Genomic DNA, 23,180 nt, shown 5'->3' on the forward strand with positions numbered 1-23,180 from the left:
TCCCCGCAACCCAAGAACTACTGATGGACCTGACCCCAGTCCACCCAGAACTGTACATGACGCCTCTACCCCGGACCTGAGCCGATCTCCAGACCGCGTGCCTGCACCCGTGCACGTGACCATCAGACTCCATGTTTGGCCACTCCGGCCGGCCGCCTTCTTCCCTTTCGGCAGCCCTTGGCCGCTCCTGGCTGCAGCCAGGCGTGCGCGTCCGGCGCGCCTGGACCCGCCCAGGGGGTGAAAGACCCACCAAGTACCCTAAACCAAGACTTCAATCACACCTCCGGCCCCCTTCCGAGGAACTGGTTCCCCTCACACCTCTGAACTATCCCTGGGGGCTGGTTTCGATCACACCTTTGGCCTCCTAGTGAGCTGGCTCCAAACCTTGATGGGCGTCTAGGATCCCCTGGACGTACGGTCCAAAGCATCAAACAACCAGCCACCCAGACAATCGGCCGCCTGGCCCTCAGACCAACGGCCTCCTGCCTCTGAGGGTCCGGACATCAAAGGGCTCCTGGCCTATAAGACAGCCTGCCTCCCATCCAGCCGGAGTTGTATCCTGGACAAGAAAGCCCTGGTGATCTGATCGTGGCTGACCTTGAGGAGAACAGACTCTGACCCACCGAGCCCTGCTGACGCTGTCGCGGCTCATCCTCGAAGCTACGGAACTGAACCACCGAGCCCTGCTGACGCTGTCGCGGCTCATCCTCGAAGCTACGGAACTGAACCACCGAGCCCTGCTGACGCAGTCGCGGCTCGTCCTCGAAGCTACAGAACTGAACCACCGAGCCCTGCTGACGCTGTCGCGGCTCCCTCTCGAAGAGTAAGACTTGAACCATCGGAGCCCTGCTGACTTCGTCGCGGCTTGAAGAACCCTCTGGTCCGGCTGGACCAGCAACGCTACCCTCACGACTACCTCGAACCGAAGTGAGTTGGACAGCAAGTACCATCGCCAGCCCCCGTACCCCCCAGTTCGAGGATTGAGAACTGTGCGCAGGGTACGCTACGTACTGGCTGGCCCCCTAAAACTGTCCCGCTTCCCCGTTCCCTTGTTTCACGAGACTTTCGCGATCCCTCGATCGCTGTGTATTGCTACCTATTTTACTTTGATAAAGTTCATACTTGATAAAGATTCACGGTGTGGTGTCCGTTCGTAAGTGTGGTGTGTCAACAGTGTGTACGATCAGTCCTCCCCGGCGAGGACCTTCCCTCGATAAGACTCGGCAGGAATTGTGGGAGAGGAGGGTCTCGGATGGTTAAGAGAGCAGTCTTGACCCCTGGGATCACCCCCTTCCAACACCCACACACACACACAACCTCCCACACACACAACCTCCCACACACACAACCTCCCACACACACAACCTCCCACACACACAACCTCCCACACACACAACCCCACACACACAACCCCACACACACACACAACCCCACACACACACACACATCCCCACACACACACACACATCCCCACACACAACCCCACACACACACACAACCCCACACACACACAACCCCACACACACACAACCCCACACACACACAACCCCACACACACACAACCCCACACACACACAACCCCACACACACAACCCCACACACACAAACCCCCTCACACACACAAACCCCCACAAACACACACACACCCCCACAAACACACACAACCCCACACACCCACACCCCACACACACCCCACACCCCCACACACACCCTCACACACACCCACACACCCACACACAACCCCACACACACAACCCCCCACACACACAGCCTCCCACACACACAGCCCCCCCCACACACAGCCCCCCCCACACACACAACCCCCCCACACACAGCCCCCCCCACACACAGCCCCCCCACACACAGCCCCCCCCACACACAGCCCCACACACACAACCCCACACACACAACCCCACACACACAACCCCACACACAACCCCACAAACACAACCCTCCCCACACACACAACCCCCACACACATAACGCGCCCACACACAACCCCACACACAACCCCCCCCACACACAACCCCCCCACACACAACCCCCCCACACACAACCCCCCACACACAACCCCCCGCACACACACAACCCCCCGCACACACACAACCCACCGCACACACACAATCCCCTGCACACACACAATCCCCTGCACACACACAATCCCCTGCACACACACACAACCCCCCGCACACACACAACCCCCCGCACACACACAACCCCCCGCACACACACAACCCCCTGCACACACACAACCCCCTGCACACACACACAACCCCCCGCACACACACAACCCCCCGCACACACACAACCCCCCGCACACACACAACCACCCCACACACAACCACCCCACACACAACCACCCCACACACACACTCCCCCCACACACATCCCCCCACACACATCCCCCCACACACATCCCCCCACACACATCCCCCCACACACATCCCCCCACACACATCCCCCCACACACATCCCCCCACACACATCCCCCCACACACATCCCCCCACACACATCCCCCCACACACACATCCCCCCACACACACATCCCCCCACACACATCCCCCCCACACACATCCCCCCACACACATCCCCCCCACACACATCCCCCCCCACACAACCCCCCACACACAACCCCCACACACACTACACACACACACAACCACACACAACCCTCCACAAGCACACACAACCCCACACATCCACACCCCACACCCCCACACACACACCCTCACACCCTCCACACACACACCCCCAACCCCCCCCACACCACACCCCCAACCCCCCCCACACACACACCCACCCCCCACCCCCCCACACCCCCACACCCCCACACCCCCACACCCCCACCCACACAAACCCCCACCCACACAAACCCCCACCCACACAAACCCCCACCCACACACACCCCCACCCACACACACCCCCACCCACACACACCCCCACCCACACACAACCCCACCCACACACAACCACACACACAACCCCCACACACAACCCCCCACACACAACCCCCCCACTGTCACAATAAAATCCACTGAACATAATCTTCACAAAAGTTTAAGCTATTGCCATTATAAAGGACAATAACTTTTATTTAAGTATTAATTATTTAAAAAAATAAAGCTGTTGTTATTTGTAATATCAATACATCTAAGTCACGTAAATACAACGCATATTGCAATACAAATGCTATAGGTGTCACATTTGCGAAAGTTAAAACTATTGGCAATGGAGACTGTATCGCGTCAGGATATCGAGACGCCGAATTGGTAATACCTGGATCGACTGAACAGGCAACTGCCGAAAGGAGATATCTACATGGTTTTCCGAAAAGAATAGGAGGTGGGATTTTCCGACTATGTTGAATGAATTCCAAATACATAAGGTTAAAGCCCTGTTCATATTATATCGACAAGAAATTTAGATCTAAATCGGGGAATCATATGAAGTACCAAGACCTTTGGGCCTACTGCAGTAGGATAATCTAATACAGAAAATTCATAACTATATGGGAAAATACCGAGGAAGGAACTCTTTTGAAAGACTACACGCCTATGAAATTTCGATTGCGCCCTGAAGAAGTTCTGGTGACAGAACGAAACGCGTTGGCTGGTGTCTTGTCTATAAGTGGATCATTAAAAGAACACTGCTTGTTTTATTTATCGATTACATTTTTATGACATCTGGTAACTCAGTTAATTTTTCCAGTACAGGGCTCCTACATCTACCTAACTCCTGCCGACACAATATTGTGGGATTTTGTTATCAGGAAGTTCGATCTTTTCCAATTTGGCGTCAATTGACTGTGTATGACGCTAGTATTTGTAGAGCTGATATCAGTATGTCCAGTTTATCAGTGTTAATGGTAGTTGCAGTTATTATTGCAGACAGTGTTCTATAGAACCTATTCCAGTTCAGTTAGATAACTTTATTTCGATTCAAAGAACCATAAAAGTACACACAAAAAGACATGCACGGTGCCTTACAATACCTCTCAGTAATAGAATAAAAATAAACAACTTTTAGGATGGCATTATTTATTAAAGCACAAATTCCTCCACACCAATAAATGGTTCAAATGAGGATATATAAAACATATTGTAATAAATACGTAGCCAATAAGTGTCCCACTACTAACAGAGATCGTTTTTAAATTACCCATCAGCCTCGTAAGACAGATTCCTATGGGACAAACCCCACCAAAAGAACCTATAACTAGGGTCCTGAAGGTTTCAGTGTGCCACCATGTTGTCTAGGGATGAGGACTAATTCCTACAACTCGCAATCGTTATCTAATATTGTTTTATCTAAAGTGCGCAGTGCTTAAAATACCAATGATTTAAAGACACTAAAACCTTAAAACTAACGTTTCATAAAAGTGTGGATGATCCATTTAATATAGATCCTACTGTCCTCCTGCAATTCTCAGGACTATCTATTTGCTATCAAACACTTGGACTCTGTTTCATAACCACCAAGAAGAACATGACATCGCAGAAACCTTTTTCGCCCACACCAGATTGAAAACAGATATCTAGAGACTGCAAAACAGTAGGCTGTTGAGTATCAGTTTTCAAAATTCCACAGATCTTGCGACACTGTGATATCCATAAGTTTCAGCAAAGTTGAATTAGCCATTTGGACCTAACTTTCGTCACAAAGCAGCCCTCAGCAGGTTCATCCCACAGACTCGCTTTGCCAGTGCATTTTAGGGTTTCCCTTATATACTGAAGCCATGGTAACCTGCCTGCCCCTAATAGCCCTGGGATCCCCACCAGGGCCAATCTAGAAGAGATCAGCTCCGACATGGTCTATAACCTTCTTCAAAATAGAAGACACCCAAGTCCAACCCTCCTCCGCAATTGATCTTACACCTAGGTCTAGTCAAAGTGGAATTAATGGAGTTTTGACGGGAAGGCTCAATAATTGCCTCAAGAAGTTGTTCTCCACCTGCACAATGTCTTTAACAGGTTTGTGCCCCCATAGCTCTGCACCATAAAAGGTAGCGCCTAGGGCTTGTATTTTGTAGAGCTCAACAGTCAAGCTAACGGATTTATGAAAAGATTCCCTACACACCCTTGCAAGATCACCCGTATGTTGTACCAATTTAAGCTTTTTTTTGGCAATGTGAAATTACCAATCCATGTGCTCGCTAAGAGTTGGTCTTAAATTATCGAAGGTAGAGACCCTCTCAAGAAGAATGCCATTCAGGCAGGGGTTTGAACGTGTAGAGTTTGATGGATTAAAAACCATGAATTCGATTTTTGTAACCTGGATTTCTAGCTCTTCCCTTACAAAAGGCATTGAAACTATCTAATGTCCTTTGGATACCTATTGGGGTTTTTGAAAGGAGAAGGGTATCATCTGCAAATATCAATGACAGTACTTTACAAGTGCCAAGCCTGGCTGCATCATTGTTGTTAGTGGTGTTTAAAATATGTATGAGACCATTATTATACAGACAGAATAGTGTTGGGGCCAGCACACAGCCTTGCCGAACCCCTCTACCAACAGCAAATGGTGCGGAGCGTTCTCCCAATTTCCTGCACAAGGTTATTCTCATGCAACCTCTTAATTATATGGCACAGGTGAGAAGGAACCCCCATATTAGCCAATACTGCCCAAAGTCCCTCGAAACTTAGTCAAACTCTGACTTTAGATCTACAAATATCAGATAGAGACTTCCACTACCAACAATTGCAGTTTCCAGTATAAAAGTTGCAACCTGAAGACTTGATCTGTAGTGGAAGTATGTTGTCTGAAACCAGCTTAAAGGTGGCTAAGCACCTTTTTTCCTCTGTCCAATCCTGTAGTCAATCTAATATTACGCGAACAAATACCTTTTGCATTGTGTCAATTCGACAGTGCGCCAGGCATTTCTACTCGGTTGCAGAAGAGTGAGACAGAGCCCAGAGAGATCGCCACTAGAGGTCAGCAGTGAGCCGCAAGCAGCCGCGAGCAGCCGTCAGCCGTTAGTGTGCAGGACAAGCTGAGAAGGGAGGAGGGAGTCTCCTGTGGAGCCGCCGGAGCCGTTTTGGTGCCGTTTTGGGGCTGTTTGAGCTGGGGCAAGAGGGGGGCATTTGTGAACTCTTTGCTCCCTGTCCCGCTTGGGGCTCGCTGCTCCGAGCCGCTCCCGCTCCTCAGTGCAGCCCCTCGCACGGCTGTGGCAAAAACGCGAAACTTAACAGGAAAATGACCTGGCGGAGGCAGAGAGGCAAGGCGGACGAGAGTCATTGATACTACCGGTACTGGGCAGCGGCAGCAGCAGCAGGAGCGCTGGGCCAGTGAGTATACCGGCGAGTACACCGGCAACGTTTTACAGAGGCGGGGGCTGGTGATGCTGGTAGGAGCGACCAGCAGAGTGCAGCAGCAGTAACACGAGCAGCTGCAGTAGCAGCAAGTTGCAGAGCAGAGACAGAAAACGCTAATTGACACGGACTGAGCTTGCTGCTCGTGCAAAACTGAGAGCAGTTCAAAAACAGCCGTGAGTCGAGGCTTCAAGACCCCTCACCCCCCCGATTGACATTTGTGAGGCAGGGGAGAGGCAGGGGAGAGGCAGAGGCAGAGTGGAGCCCTGAGTATTAAGGCAAACCAGGGATGCCGAGGCTTGCCGATGTGGTCTGCCGAGGAGGAGTTTAGCCTCCCCAGAGCTCACAGCGCTTACAGCTCACAGGGATCACAGCGCCTTCAGTGTTCTTAGTGCTCCCAACTGTCTGGACCTGACCTGATCCAGTCCAGCGGTTCTCTCTCTGTGCACCCAGGGCACCGCCCGGGCATTACAGCTTCGTGGGGGGGCCAGTCACAGCTGACCAGACTAGACCAGACCAGACCGGACTTGCAGGACATCAGCAGCAGGCAACAAAAACACGGTGAGAGGCGTCAGCATCAGCTGTGCCACTTGCAATATTGGCTCAGTGTCTTAAGTGTACCTTACCCCTCAAGCGCTTTTTCGTTCCCTATGCGCCAGAAAACTGTCCACCAGCACTCTTATACCAAAGCTAAGCAACAGCTGGGGTAGTCTAACGGCGTGTTAACAGTGCAAAGGACACAGTGCACAGTAGAGAACTGACCAGCATTACATACCAGGCAAAAACTGTCTTCCAGCGCTTTTTTTTTTTTAAACGTCAGAGAGAGCAGTCACCCCGCAGTCACCCCGCAACAATGCAACGCTATCTCCCTGACGGCAGCTACTCCAACTAAGAGGGGGCAGACAGGCTTGGGAGGTGGAGTGGAGGCAGAGCGAAGTTGGGAAGTAAAAAAAAAAAAAAAAAAGAGGGGAATGAGGTCTGGGAGAACAAGAACAACCCCCCCTAAATACAAGGAAAAAAGCCAAGGCCAAGACCAAATCCCCCATTGCACCAACTGAGGGGAGTGCACCCGCATCATTAATATCCCCAGTATACTCAATTTTCACCAACATAAATCCTACCGGAAAATTTACTTTCCTGAAAGACCCAATGGCTGCCATTTATGCAATGCCGACTACACCAAATGGATTACAAAAACCACTGTCACCAAAAAAAGCAGATCTGAGACCAACAGACACAAGGTCTCCTCCAAGCGCCTTACACACCAATGAAGACAGGCCCAATGGAAGAGAGGAAATACCCAATCATATGGATGCAACCCTGAAGAAAAACGTGTTTCATTTTCAAGCTCAAGTGCACAAGGAAAATGAAAGGTACGACCTATTCCAAAGGCAAGGTCATGAGAAACCTTCAACAACACATATAGGAGCTATGAAGTCTATGGACCATCACACAGAAGGGCATACAATAATATCCTCCCCCAGTAAAATAGAGAGCAAAAGTGAATCAATTGCTACAACCGAATCAGTATCAACCAAGGCTACAAATCAAGACCAAACATTAACGGGAAGCTACGTGGCTCAATCCAAAAACGAGGACTGTCATAACATTACTGGGCATGAACTAGCATACAAGGTGCCCCCATACAGCCACTCAACCCCAAGATCAGATTCACGCATGATCCCAGTAATGAATAATTCCACAGAGAGGATAAAGGAATTAAATCCCTGTTGGGCGCCTCAAGTGCATACCCTTCAAGGAAGAACCATGACAAAAAAAGCCTGCCTGGACATCCACGCAACAGAAAGCAACTTGGAGAGATTAAAAATCTTCAGTAAATCAATTCTCACTGAAATGGAGGCCCAGGAAGGAAACAATACCAACGTAGAGGGATTAAAAATCCCCAACAAAACAAAGGTCACTGTAAAGAAGGACCAGGGAGTACCACCAATTGCTTGGTGCACAAAAATCTCTCCAAATAAAGAGCCATTAAGCAACAACACAGTTGAGATATCCAGTGGAGTGAATCAGGAGGAGGACATTAATGCACCAATAGACTCTCCAAAAATGATTGACATAGGTGCTCAAATGGAACCCTCAATAATAGAAATTTCAAGTGGCTCAGCTATTGCCGATGTAGCAATAACCAAAAGCCCAGAACCGTGCCCCTGAACACGGCAAAAAATCAAAGTACGGCAGAACGACACAACGTCTAAAAAACAAGCCTCACAGGGATATTCCTCCAACTACAACACAGGGGACCTGCACCGGCATGAAACAGGGCACGAGATAAACGAAAACTTGGAATCAATAACCACATTACACAGTGCACTGGGGTGCATATTGGAAACCTCTATTAAAACCCTCAACATGCAGTCAGACAAACTCGACATCCAGATACATCTTATGAGCACATTGGCGGAACACATATCCAACATAAACAAAAAGCTAGATACCATGGCCAGTATCTCCAACATCATTAAGGATCATATCCAACGGTGGGCAGCATCCCAGTCATGCACCTGCCACCCAATTTCGGAAAAATTAAAGGATCTGCCTTCAATACTTAAAGACATATTACTAGAATGCAACATCGCCAATCAGTGGAATAACTGCACACCAATCAGATGCGACCTTATTTCTTTTGAAAATTGCAAGAGTCCACATAAGGTATGTCCGATTAAACCTAATGTGGATGAGTCATCACGGCAAACATCAGCAGAAAAGAACCAATCAAACAACCGGACACTGACACCTGATGGTATAATAGAGGAAACTAAAACAACAGGTGAAAGTCACCTTATCACACAAAATAATGGCCGCAAACCATTGCAAACAGAGCACTCAAACCAGGAGGGGGAAATTAACCAAAACGACCGTAAAGGCCTAACCAAGCGGCAAAAAAAGTAGGCAAGAAAAAACAGAAATCAGACGTCAAACCACCCGCTTGCAAACACCCAGACGCCGGTCACTTTTCCTATCTTCAATCAGGTAAAAATCAAAACTAAACAGGAACTTACCGTCAAAGAGGGGACTAATCACTCATCAGTCGGGACACGCAAAGAGCAAAAAAACGGGAAAAATCAAGAAGAAGGACAAATACCACTAAGTAAAAGCCCGAATGACATCACTCAAACGAGGACAACAAAAACTAACGAACAAAGAGGAGCTAACCTCTTTTAACTCCAGTCATACTGATCTTTCGAGCCCAACACCCGCCGCAAGTGACACTGATCCGAGCGGGAATCAAGGGATCAGCAACAACACACAACTAAATAAAATCTTAGATAGTCGGCCAGTTGACCAACAAAAAACTGACTCCACCACTCGTCAAAAAGGTCGCACTACCAATGAAGATAAAAAGCATTCTATAAATGAGATCGATCAACACAATAAAAACGAACCAAACAGTCAAAGACCCCATTGGGTGGTAGTTAAAGCCGTGGACAAAAACCAAAAACCTCCCTCCATTCGCATCACCGTACCGAGTAATAACTCAACGGTAGGGAAAAGCATCACAATACCAAGTGAAAATTCAACACTAGGGAAAAGCGACCAGAAGACTAATAGACAAGTAAGAACAAAGGCGGACAGAAACACGCACAATCAAATACAACTCACGATATTCACAGGCAACAACGGCACACAACAAATCGCAGAACCCACAAAGGTAGAATGGACAGGACCATGCCTCGGAACTGACACCAAAGTAAGTGGGCGCTACTTAGAACAGGTCAGCCCAAAACGAACAGGCCGAGAAGTAAAGGCCATAGTAAACATGCCACTCACGCAAACCCAAAGCAATGGGTACAATCAAATAGCCCAATATATCCATCTCAACACAAAGGATCATGATGATCACATGCCTAAAAAATCCTCTTCAGAGGGAAAAGCTCAGATTAGCAATGACCGACCATTGGAGAAGCAAACAGCTACAGCAGGAAAGATACTTTTTATCCCTAACTACGAGCCTCAAGGCACACAAGATCTATTAAATCGAGGGAACATTCTCCACCTTACATCCTCCATCCCAAGCTTAAGCCACCTAACATCTGCCAATTTACTATCAATCGAATTCATCCCATTAGGGGACCATGTGGCCAAGGAAGGCACGCTCGCCACCTGGAGGAATATAGAAATAGTAAAAAACGTACTCACAGAAACACGCAAATTTGAAGAGTGGGGAATCGCGTTGAAAGAAGAAATAAAAAAGGGTTATCCGTCACCCCTACTAAGAAGATGTAGGAAAAGAGATGACTGCAAAACCCGAATTACTCACTCAGTACTGCAAGGTTCCAGGGGGGCTGAAACTCCGACTAATAATCACTGGAGACAGACATTGGGCACTAGTAACAATTGAACCCACTGGGAAGCAGAAGAGAGCAAAGGAACACTAATAAAGCTGCTCTCCTGGAACATCGCAGGAGCGAAAAACATCTTAAACCATAGTAGAAAAACAGTAACCTGGGACCAATATGACATCATAGCACTGCAAGAAACGTGGACAACGGAGCCAATTGATGTACCGGGAAGAGTATGCTTCCATGAAAGCGCGACACGTCTCCAGTGCTACGGACGCGCAAGGGGGGGGGGGGTCTTTCAATATATATATCCACAGCACTGAAGATCAGAGCCTCACAAATGGCCACATCAGCACCAGATATACCAATTATTAAATTGGAAAGCACATCAAAAAACAATGCCAGAACAATCCTCTTGATCAATTTATACGCCCACCCGAAAAAATCAGCTAAAAAGGACCTCTTCGACCGTGTAGTCAATGTAGTAACCAACACCCGCCTTAAACATCCAAGTTGGGAGATTATTGTCACAGGCGATTTAACATCAACCTTCTACATCCACCAGAAGATGAGGTCAACATCTCTGTAGCAAACGAACTGTGGGATGTTGAACCCCAGGAGATTATATCTGTTAAGAAGACAGACAAAGTGGGTTGGCAACTGATGTGGGACTTTGAACGCCTTGGCCTACGGGTAATAAACGGAAGAACCTTTCATGACAAACCCCCTGCCGTTACCTATATAGGCCACAATGCAAGCTCCACCTTGGATTATACATTAGTTACACTACCCCTGCTAAGTCTAATTAAAAAATTCCAAATACTCTGCTCACTAGACAGCGATCACTCAATGCAACACATCGAGATGAAACTGAGTCCCTCCAGGCACGTAAAGGCACCAACTATCCCAGGCATAACCTCAACAATCAACCTGAAGCGGTTAAGGTGGTCAAGTAACACCCTACCACAAATTGCGTTAGACGCTAAGAAACTGTTCAAACAAACAACTGCAGAAAAGGACTTATGTTCAGAAACCTGGTCTGACTTCCTGGAAAGGCTACCAAGGTCCAATAGCAACGCTAAAAAGAAGACCTATCGGAAAACTCACAAAAACAGCACTGTCTATGAGGAAACAACTTCAGAAGCTCACAAGACGGGCACAAGGATTAAGGACAAACCCAAGTATCTGGCAAGAAGTCCGATCGACAAGGAGGCAATACAAGAAGCTGGTTTGGATGGAAAAAAGGAACAAAGCTAACGACTTCTGGGTCAAATTGCTGCACAACATAAAAAAATCAGACTCCAGGGCGTTTTGGATACAAGTCAACTCCATTAACAGAGCAGCTCAACCTGTAAATATGACATGCATCACCGAAAGCGATTGGGCCAAACACATAGTTGATACATTCTCAATAAACCTAACGGCGAATCAGATCACAACGTCAACAACTGAATCTGAAATGCCAAGAGCTATCAACCAGGAAAGAACGACTATTACCAGCACTAATGGCTCGATCATCGGCCAGGAAGACATGGATCAATCAATACGGACAGACGACGATTGCCGAATACTAAAAATAATCAAGAAAGGCAAACAAGAGAGTGCGCCGGGGCCGAATGGCATTCCGCAGGCAATCTACAAAGAGGACCCCAAGTTCTGGGCATGCAAATTCAACATTCTGTTTCGGTCAATTAGCAACTCAGGTCGGGTCCCGTAAAGCTGGAGGGGTGCCATTATCAACCCAATCTACAAAGGCGGAGACAGCAAAAATCCAACTAACTACCGCTTAATAGCCCTGATCGATGCGGAAGCCAAATACTACGCATCTCTGGTGCTAGCCGATCTAGCTCAATGGTCAGACATGCACAGCAAAATCCCGTTAAACCAGACAGGGTTTCGTCGCGGAACAGGCACCATGGCAAACGCAATGGCGTTATGCTTAATCGGTGAAAAAAGCATACAAAACCACCAGGAACTTTATACCTGCTTCGTTGACTTTAAGGCGGCCTTCGACCGTGTGAACAGGAAATTACTATGGGCCAAATTGAAGCAGCAGGGCCTGCCAGACTCAATCCTAACGCCGATCATTGACCTGTATAGTAACACCTGGATGCAGGTAAAGGTCGACAACGGACAGAGGCTAACCCTGAAGATCAATACCTTTGATGGCTTAAAGCAAGGTTGTGTCCTGGCCCCTCACCTTTTCAATTTATTCATGGCGGACTTAACAGCAAGCCTTGATCAAATCAATGCTCATCCACCGCGGCTAGGTAATCTCTGTATAACACATCTATCCTATGCCGACGATGTGGTCCTACTAAGCCAGACAAGAATAGGCCTGCAACGTCTATTACAGGAATTGACCCGCTACACCAAACAGAATTTGCTAGCAATAAACAGTACAAAAACCAAGATTATGGTCATAACCCGACGCCATAAAGTGCAACCAACCTTCACTATAGACAATGTCAAACTGGAAGCGGTTGAAAGTTATAAGTATCTCGGGATACTACTGGACAAGCGTCTTAACTTTGCTACGCACCTAAGCAGCATGGAAAAGAGGAGCATGGTCCTATTGCACGCTTTCAGTAGCTTGGCGTCCGAACAGAGGCCCCCTGGTCTCTCCCCTGCTAACAATAATGAAAGCCAAGCTACTTCCAACAATAGCTTATGGGAGCATATTACACCATGGCAAGAGTGCACAACTCTTGGACAAACTTCAAATGAAAATCTACAAGCGTGTATTTGTGTTACCAACGAATGCATCGCCCGCACAAGTCAGACTCTAATTCGGTTTGCAATCTCAAGTCCTGCTGAAAAAGTACGAGACCATAAAATTCTGGTATGATGTGTGGATGAACCAAGAAATTGCGCTGTACCGTGCCATGTGGGAAACAATCAGTAAAAGTCCCAACTCGTACTATGCCAAGTACCTTAAATCATCACTTAAATCATCACTTGAATCAACTAACTTGGCTGCACTTTGGGAATCCAAGTTTCCAGTGCTTTCCTTTAAACAGTTGACAAAAAAGGCTGCCAATAGGCATTCGCTGCTAAATGATAAAATAACTTTTAGTCATCGGTCCCATGCCTGGATGACAATTCAATCTTATAAAAAACTAGCACCAGCAACCTACCTAGACCTTGCTTTCTCGACTTTCATCAAACGGAAATACCTCAATTTAAGGCTGGGCAGCTTACCAACAAATGCTGAGTTACCAAAATGGAAGCCCCAAGAACGTGATGGATGCTGTTTATGTGGCGCAGGAAGACAAGACTTTATCCACCTGATCTGTATTTGCCCGGCCCTGAACCAGGAACGTCGGAGTTGGTTGAAGACCAAGTTTAAAGAATATGGAACACGCACCTGCCAGTCTGCGATCATGCTAATCCTGTGCTCAGTAGATCCGCAACTCATTTGCAGGGCAATCAAATTCATTGACAATTTCGAGAAAAAGCAAAAAAACTGCCGAAGTCTTGAGCCCTGAACAAATTTACTTTACTAACCCGAAAGACGCTCTCATTTTTATAACATTTTTTACTCACCCTGCAGTGTAAATTTTCGTGTGTTTTAATATTGCTGCATTTATATTTTGTAATGGTTTTTACTAACTATACAATAAATATTATTATTATTATTGTGTCAATTAGACTGATGGGTCTATAGTTGACAAGTAACCATGGGAAACCTTTCTTGTTGATGGGTATGCTCTCCGCACCAACCACAAACTGGGAATTGGCATTCCCTCTATAATAGCATTAAAAATCATTCACAGATATGGGCCCCAGACTTCTAATCAGAAAGGTAGCGCCCCCCAGAAATTACCAATTGCCCTAAGAACTTCGTTAGAGTTATCACAAAGTATCCCTCCTTTCCAGAGGAGGGCTGTTTACTACTTGCCAAGCCCTTATCATTCGTTTCAGCTACTGTACCTCCTGTCCGTCCGGTACTCCATATAGGGACTGGTAATGCTTGATCCACAATTCCGCTACGTTGTTGAGTTCTATATTATTTCTACCCTCGCTATTCCCCAAGGTAACTATATTCCAAAATTCCATTGAGTCCTTGCGCTTAATGGTGTGGAGCATAAGATCCTATTTTGCGTTATCCTACTCTTTCTTCGTAGAACTAATATCATTTTTGTAAGCTCCCCTTGCAGATTCAGTCATACAACTATTCTTGTTTTTCAAATCACCTATGAAAGCTAATTCTGTGGCTCTACATTCTTCCGCACCACCGGACCAGGAATCCAAAAGGCTGGAACAGTTTTGCAAGAAACTGTTTTCCTCCCTTGGTCTTGGGTTGCGAAGCATTAATACCGCATGCCTTTTGGACCGTTGCACCCACTCTCTGTCGGATAACTTGGCGGACATGCTGCCCCAGTGTCCAGAGGAGGCCAGGACACGGCTCGCCCAAGCTCTTGCTGAGGGGAAGGATGCAGCACGGTACTCCATCAGATGCGGACTTGACACCATGGACTTGCTGGGTAGAGCGATGGCAACGACAGTGGAGATTCGTCGTCCTGCCTGGCTGAGATCCCAAACTTTTCGGGGGATGTCCAGAGCACTCTCATGGACATGCCTTTTGATGGCCATCGCCTATTTGGCAACAAAGCAGATACTGTGCTGGAGCGTTTTAAGGACTCCAGGGCTACGGCCAAGTCATTGGGCCTGTCGGCCCAGTGCCAGCAAACTTCTGCTTTTCGCTCCTTTCGTGGCCATGGAAGGGGCACCCCCGCACGTTTGTCCAGCCATAGACTGCAGAACCAACCTGCCGTGGCGGACCAGGGGGACAGAGAGTCAGTCAGTCCACTTCCGCATCTGCCTGAAAGCCTTCCTAGTCCGAACTTTCAGGCACATTCCACGCCAGAGCGAGACAGAGTTCGTCATCACCTGCTCCACTGGCGTACCATCACTTCGGACAGGTGGGTGCTGTAAATCGTCTGAAGGGGCTACTCCCTCCCCTTCGAGGCGACCCCTCCAGCCTTGCCACCACAGTACCACCGCATGTCGGTGGATCACATGCAACTTCTACGGGAGGAAGTTACGGCCCTCTTGGCCCAAGGGTGCCATCGAGCGGTTCCTGGCCCAGAAGTAGGACGGGGCTGTTACGCACACTACTTTCTGGTTCCCAAGAAGGGCAGAGGGGGCCTACACCCTATCGTGGACCTCCAGGAGCCTCAACGGCTTCCTCCGGAAGGAGAAGATCAAGATGCTGACGTTAGCTCAGGTTTTGGCTGTCCTGGAACCTGGAGACTGGATTGTAGCGTCGGACCTGCAGGACGCTTATTTCCACATTCCCGTCCTGCCGGCCCAGCGGCGTTACCTGAGGTTCACTGTGGGCCACAAGCGCTTTCAGTATACCGTGCTCCCCTTCTGCCTCACCAGTGGCCCTCGGGTGTTCACGAAAGTGATTGCAGTGGTCGCGGCTCATCTGCGCAGATTAGGGGTTCCAGTCTTCCCTATCTCGACGACTGGTTGTTGAAGACGGGCTCGCCCTAAACAGTCGTCTCCCACCTCCAGACTACGGCCAACCTCCTGCATTCGCTGGGGTTCTCCATCAACGTGCTGAAGTCACACCTGAGTTCCTTCCAAAAGCTCCTCTTCATCGGAGCGGTTCTGGACTCGGCGCAGTTTTGGGTTTATCCTCTCGAGCAGTGAGTTCGGGATATTCAGGCTCTGATTCCGATCTTTCAGCCTTTATCCCGGGTTTCGGTCAGGATGGCCCTACGGCTGCTGGGTCTGATGGCCTCCTGCATCCTGCTGGTACATCACGCCAGGTGGCGGATGCGGGCTCTGCAGTGGGACCTGAAGTTCCAGTGGGCACAACATCAGGGCAACCTGTCCGACCACGTCCTGATCTCGGAGGGCACTGTGAGACAGTTGCAGTGGTGGCTCACGGACCGCGATTTGGACAGTGGCAGATCCCTCTCCCTTCCCCAACAGGAGCACAAAGTGGTGACGGATGCGTCCCTCCTGAGATGGGAGGGCCACATGGGAGAGGTGGAGATCAGAAGCCTCTGGTCTCTGGCGGTGTCCCGGCTCCATACCAACCTTCTGGTTCTGCGAGCGATCTGACTTGCACTGAAGGCATTCCTTCCCTCTGTCCGGGGAAGTGTAGTGCAGGTGTTCACGGACAACACCACTGCAACAAACAGGGCGGAGTGGGGTTGTGTACCCTTTTTCAGGAGGCTCTGCTCCTCTGGACATGGATGGAACATTTGGCATCACCCTGGTGGTTCAACACCTGGCAGGTTCTCTGAACGCCAGGGCGGACGAACTCAGCCGTCGGTGCATGATGGATTACAAGTGGTGTCGGAACTCGGACGTGGCGCAAGGTCTCTTTCAGCAGTGGGGAGAGCCTTGGTAAGATCTATTTGCCACCGAAGAGAACGCTCAATGTCATCTGTTCCGCATGTTGTAGTTTCCAAGGCGGCACTCGCTCGGAGATGCTTTTCGTCACAAGTGGAGTTGCGGTCTTTTATGCGCCTTTCCGCCTATACCACTTCTGCCCAGAGTGCTGAAGAAGATCAGGCGCGACCGGGCCCAAGTCATCCTTTTGCTCCAGCTTGGGCACGAAGATACTGGTATCCCGAGCTACTCAGTCTGTCATTCGATCCCCCGATCCGACTGCCTCTTCAGGAGGATCTTCTGTCGCAGCAACAGGGGACGGTCCTCCACCCGACCCTGTCCAGCCTCCACCTCCATGCGTGGAGATTGAGCGGCGATAGTTGATGCCATTTGACTTGCCTCCTGAAGTTTGTGATGTCATTCTGGTAACCAGGCATCCCTCCACAAAAACTGTATACGCCTGCAGGTGAAACAAATTTGTGGCATGGTGCACAGCAAAGGCTGTGGATCCCCTTTCCGCCCCTCTTTCTGAGGTTCTCCTCTTTCTTCTTTCCCTGGCCCAGCAGGGCTCTGCTCTGGGCACCATCAAGGGAAATCTTTCAGCTATTTCAGCCTTCTTGAGGCTTCCTGATCAGCCTTCTCTCTTAAAGTCCCCTGTTGTAAATAGATTCTTGAAAGGCATTACTCGCATGTTTCCTCCTGTTCCCTTCGTAATGCCTCAGTGGGACTTGAATCTGGTGTTAACCTATCTGATGTGTGCTCCGTTTGAGCCACTCCATAACTGTCCTCTTAGCCTTCTGACTCTGAAAACTGCTTTCCTGGTTACCATCACCTCTGCCAGAAGAGTGAGTGAGCTCCAGGCTCTTTCTTCTAAGCCTCCTTTCTTCTCTGTCCTTCCGGACAAAGTTGTTCTGAGGACTCGTCCTTCTTTTCTACCCAAGGTGGTTACTGCCTTTCACATCGGCCAGACCATTACCCTGCCCACCTTCTTTCCGCCTCCGCATCATTCGAAAGAGGAAGAGAGGCTCCACCGTCTGGACCCAAAGCGTGCGCTTTCCTTTTACCTGAACTGCACAAAATGGTTCCGAATGGATGACCAACTTTTTGTTGGCTACATGGGCGCTAAGAAGGGACGGGCGGTGCACAAACGGACCGTCTCTCAGTGGGTCATTTTGTGAATCAAGATCTGTTATTCGTTGGCTAAAAAAGATCCTCCTGAGGGGCTGCGCGCCCATTCCTCTCGGGCCACGGCGGCTACTACTGCTCTGGACATTTGTCAGGCAGCTACATGGACCTCGCTGCACATGTTGGCCAAGCACTACTGCCTCGACAGCCAAGTCCGGAGGAATGGCTTTTTTGGCCGTTCGGTTTTCCAGGACTTTCTGGTGTGATCTTGGTTTGCAGACCCACCACCGGGGTTGGTATTGCTGGGGTATCTATTCTAAGGTAAGGAATCTAACTAACGTGTTTCTTTCAGATGCACAAGTTACTTACCTTCGGTAACGATATATCTGTAAGAAACAGTAGTTAGTTAGTTTCCTTACCACCACACCCATCCTCCCCGTTCTGCGAACCGATATCTAGGGTTAAGGCCATCCCTTTCAGGGCCCTAGTTTCATGGCACCGGTATCTGTTTCTTGCATGGCTCTGCGTTCCTGCCGCGGAAAGCTATGTACAGAACTGACGTCGGCGTGCGAGGGCGGCGTCTAAGTACTCCAACGTCATCCCGGCAATCACGACGCCGCCGACGGACGCGGAGCCGCAGACGACGCCCACCGACGTGCAGGGGTACTGCTGACGAAAACTTTCCGGATCCAGTCTGACGCCTGGGGGTTATTCTAAGGTAAGGAATCTAATTAATGTTTCTTACAGATATATCGTTACCGAAGGGAAGTAACTTTTGCGTTAGGCCCTTTAATTAGATTCCAATGAGTTTGTAAGTGCATCCTCTTGATGGCCTCACTGTTTTCTATCAAGTTTCAATTATACTGATTTAGAGTTGGGTGATAACCTGCCAATTGGTGTACTTAGAGCTAACCATAAAGGAGAATTTTCCTTGGAATGTTTCCTCCATTGTGCCTACAGTGTGTTGTTGAGTGCACCAGTGCCTGTCTTGCTTTGAGCATTTTTCCAACGCACATTTTGTGTTTGGCCGAAGGTTATTTTTGAAAGCGAACAATGCTCAGCATTTATTGAAATATCACTGTTTTCAGCACATTCGAGCGTTTCAATAAAATAAATGTCACCGCTGATTTGTTTCTTCTCTCTCGTACATCTTTAAGAGGACGGTTAATTTAGAAAGGTATTCAAAAGAATTTTCAGCCTGTAGATAACTTAATTCCAGGTAGCTATATTAAGGTTTGTTTGGTGTGTTTCCATTATTTTCCGTGACACATTTTTTTCCTTGGGAGTGAATAGCTGAGCTGCAGCTTCCGTGTGCAATCAGTTCTTTTTTTTAATGGACTCTTTTTTTTCCCACCAGGTGCATTCATTGCTGGAGAAGAACCAGCAATGGATTCGAATGAGCTTCCAAACCTTGAAGAAATCTACACTTCCTTGTGCTCCTCCACCATGGAAGACTCCGACATGGACTCTGGGTTGGAAGAAGATGAACCAAAGTTGAACTATATGTCGAAGGATTCCACCATCTTTGTTGCTTTCCAGGGGGACATGAATGATGAAGATTTTAAATGGAAACTAGAAAGCATTCTAGATAATGTTCCTTTCCTGTTACAAATGGGTAAATATGGTTTCTCAGTACATTACTACCTTAAAACATCTGTCATTCATTGAGTGCCAAAGTGAACATAAGTCAAGGGAGTGTTTGACAAAATGTAAATCAAACTGTTATTAGAGGTCCACTGTTAGAGTTGTTGAGTTTTGGAGCAACAAGTAGTAAATCATTTTTTGTGGCTCCAGGATGCCGACTATTTCCAAGTGGTCTCTACCATTCAGTTCCTGTTGCTCTACCTGCGATATAAGCCTCATTGAAGAGATAACGCTTATGTTTACAATTTTTAGTGAAATCTAATACATGCAGTACAGGCCTGGAATCATCAAAATAAATGCTTGTCTTTTGAATTCAGGTGATGTAGTTAGGTCACCATTCAGACCTCGATGATTAAGTAGGTGAGGTGGGTCGGTTTAGGTTGTGCACAGTTTATGAATGAACTGACAAGGCCAGTAATGGATGCAAAAGAAACCATTGAAGTATTCATTTGGCTGCTTAGCCAATGCTACTGTAGGAATTACCATTAACAGTGCCTAAAATTTCGCAGTATTTCACTACTCAAACGGCAGAAAGTTATTATGTATATCTACTCATGAATTTCCTAGTACTGAAAATTAAGCCCAATGAACGTTGTTGGTTGCTCCATGGCCCAATAAAACTGTGATAGTAGGTTTCTACATATCTATGATAATTCATATCTTCCTACATCAATGTGATGAGAATGATGGATCTGTGTTTTTCCACCCAAGCTCTCACACCCATAAATTCAAACAGAAAGAATTATCTTGCAAAAAAAAGGATCTGATGTGACTTTTTTGCACATTTTTGCTGCGTTTTTCAACTGCACGCAACGTTTTGCCACAATTACCAGATTCATGAAGCTTGTCATCTTTGAAATTCTTGAGCAGCAAAATACCACACACCCCAATTTCCTGTAGCCCATTCCGTGAGCGTAAGAGAGGGGTTTTCTAAGTTAACGTTGTGCAGCTTATTTTTTTTAAATTTTTTTGGAAAACCTTTATTTACAACACAATAGTACACAGCTATTCAGCCATACATCCCGGAGGCTAGGCAGCAAGGTATTATGCAGCGTAAATGGTGCACACAGCACGACATGTAAAATCGAATGAGGTTTATTTTATTTTTATGTGAAAGGGAAGAAACAATGTAAGGAATAAGAAGGCACCGAAATAGTGCAAGAAGGCAAAGCAAAGGAACATGAATGCAACATCACCCCGTTCCAGGGGAAGACTGGGCGGTATACGGAACAGCAGACCATATGGGCAAAGCATGTGTATAGATAACGGGGGGGAAGGAAGAAAGGATAACTGTGCATCAATCATTCTGTCGGAGTCAAGAGCTAAGGGGATAATCGTTCCTCCATGGGCGCTGTGTCTGGTGGAAGGCAGAAGGCACCCCTATAATCATTCCAGGGCCCCCAGATCTTATGCCACTTCTTGGGCCTATCCCGGGCAACATACCCCGTCTTCTCTCAGAACATGCACCAATCCATGTTAGCCTTCCACATCTCTACTGTGGGGGGCAACGCGGCTCCCCATTTCTGAGCACTGTCCCTTTTTGCCACCATGTTGCCCAGAGTTATCCCATTGTGTATGCAAACTGTTATAATCCGTGGGGCCCCACACGTTTAACAAGCAGCGCCGGGCTTCGGCCAACAGGTCAACCCCAGTTACTTCACTCATCACTACATGTATTCGCCTCCAGTATGAGGCCACTGCCCTGCACTCCCATATAATATGCATAAAGGTCGCTAAGGAACCACACCCTCGTCTACAGAGGCCATCCACTGAATGGCCCATGTGTATCAGCCGGGGGCCAGTGACATACACCCTATGCAGGATTTTCAATTGCACCAGCCTCAGCCTGGCCGGAATTGCCACCTCCTTTGGGGACGAGACTGCATACTGCCAGTCCTCGTCATCCAACTCTACTCCATCACGGATCCACTGGTCTCGCACCCCAAGAAGAAGGTTCGTGCGAACATTAATCAATTTTTTGTAGGTCAGTGAGATAGCACTGTTGGGCATATGGCCGTCCAGCACCCTATCCTCCAGCGGGGAAGATTCGGGAATCTTTTCACCCTCCGGCATTACTGCCAAAAGGGCATGTTTCAACTGGGCGTACCTGAAAAATTCCGTTTCCCCCAACTGAAACTCCCTTTTCAACACTTCAAAGGACTTGACCTCCCCCTTAGCTATCATGTCTTCCACCTTGGAGATGCCTATCAAGTCCCAGCGGTCAAACCCCTTGGTATGCCATAGTTTGCCCAACAGTTCAGAATCATAAAGTGGGGTCACCATCGTGAGTCTGCCTTTTCACCCCAGTGCCTTCGTAACTGCTCTCCAGATGTGAACCGCTGTCTTAGTGGGACCCGTCATTCCTCCATCCAGAGACCTCGAGTACAGAGCCCTGTAGTATTTCCCGTCGCCCAGGAGCCACCGATCCATGGCATATCCCGGACTTACTGCTGGACCATAGAAGCCGTGATTGAGGGCAGCCAGCTGAGACGCCCAGTAATACCTCCGGATGTCAGGCAGCGCAATCCCTCCGTCATACCACGGAAGGGTCAGTTTAGTGATGGCGATGCGTGGCCTGCCATCCCAGAGCAGGGTCCGCTGTAGGCCCTCGACCTCTCTGAAGTACCCAGACGAACCGGGTCCTGGGTGTTCTGAAGCGCATATAGAAACCGGGGCAGGGACATCATTTTGAACAAAGCCGCACGTCCAAGCAGGGAAAGCGGCAGCTTCCGCCATCCCTCCACGTCACGCCGAAGGAGCGCAAGAGGGGGAAGCAAATTGTTCGCATAACGTGCTTTGGGATCGACAGAAATGTAGATACCCAGGTATTTAAACCCCCGCCTCGCGACCTGTATATTACAGTCCCGCGAAGCCGCGGGACCTCGCCCCTCAGAACGTACAGGTGGGACTTCGACCAATTAATAACAAGGCCAGAATGTCTGCTGAAAGTGCGCAGTACATCACAAACAACAATAAGGGACTTACACGGAGCAGCGAGGTAGAGGAGAATGTCATCCTCGTACAGAGACACTCTATCCTCAAATCCCGGGGACCATTTGATCCCACTGATGTCTGGATGCCCTCTTAGCCACGCCGCCAGTGGTTCCAATGCCAGTGCAAACAATAGGGGCGACAGGGGGCATCCCTGTCTGGTGCCCCTTCCGAGAGTAAACGAAGCCGATGCGCGTCCGTTAACCGCCATGTTGGCAAGCGGGCTGGCATACAGGAGCTTGACCCACCCTATGAACCCCGGACCAAATCCAAACTTTGCCAATACCGCCCACAAGTATGACCACTCAAGGGAATCAAAAGCCATCGTGGCATCCAAGGACGCCAAGATGGCCGGCTCCTGGAGGGTGCGGACCCTCGCGAGGGCCCCGTGTAGTCTTCTCAGGTTGAGGGCGGTATTACGATGCGGGATAAAGCCAGATTGATCCGGGTGCACCAAGT

The 23,180-nt window shown here is 48.6% G+C and overlaps 1 protein-coding gene across 3 annotated transcripts in view; it reads left to right on the forward strand.

The window, feature by feature from the left end:
• NCOA6 (nuclear receptor coactivator 6) overlaps window positions 1-23,180 on the forward strand; it is a 444,043-nt gene that overhangs the window by 64,482 nt on the left and 356,381 nt on the right. For all 3 annotated transcript variants that reach the window (XM_086932282.1, XM_086932279.1, XM_086932280.1), the window contains exon 3: window positions 19,444-19,701. In XM_086932282.1, coding sequence (XP_086788408.1) covers window positions 19,473-19,701 — 229 coding nt within the window. In that variant the 5' untranslated portion in view covers window positions 19,444-19,472. The remainder of the gene's footprint in view (window positions 1-19,443; window positions 19,702-23,180) is intronic.

The sequence above is a fragment of the Lissotriton vulgaris genome, chromosome 7 (assembly GCF_964263255.1).
Source record: "Lissotriton vulgaris chromosome 7, aLisVul1.2, whole genome shotgun sequence".
NCBI classification, from domain to species: Eukaryota; Metazoa; Chordata; class Amphibia; order Caudata; family Salamandridae; genus Lissotriton; species Lissotriton vulgaris.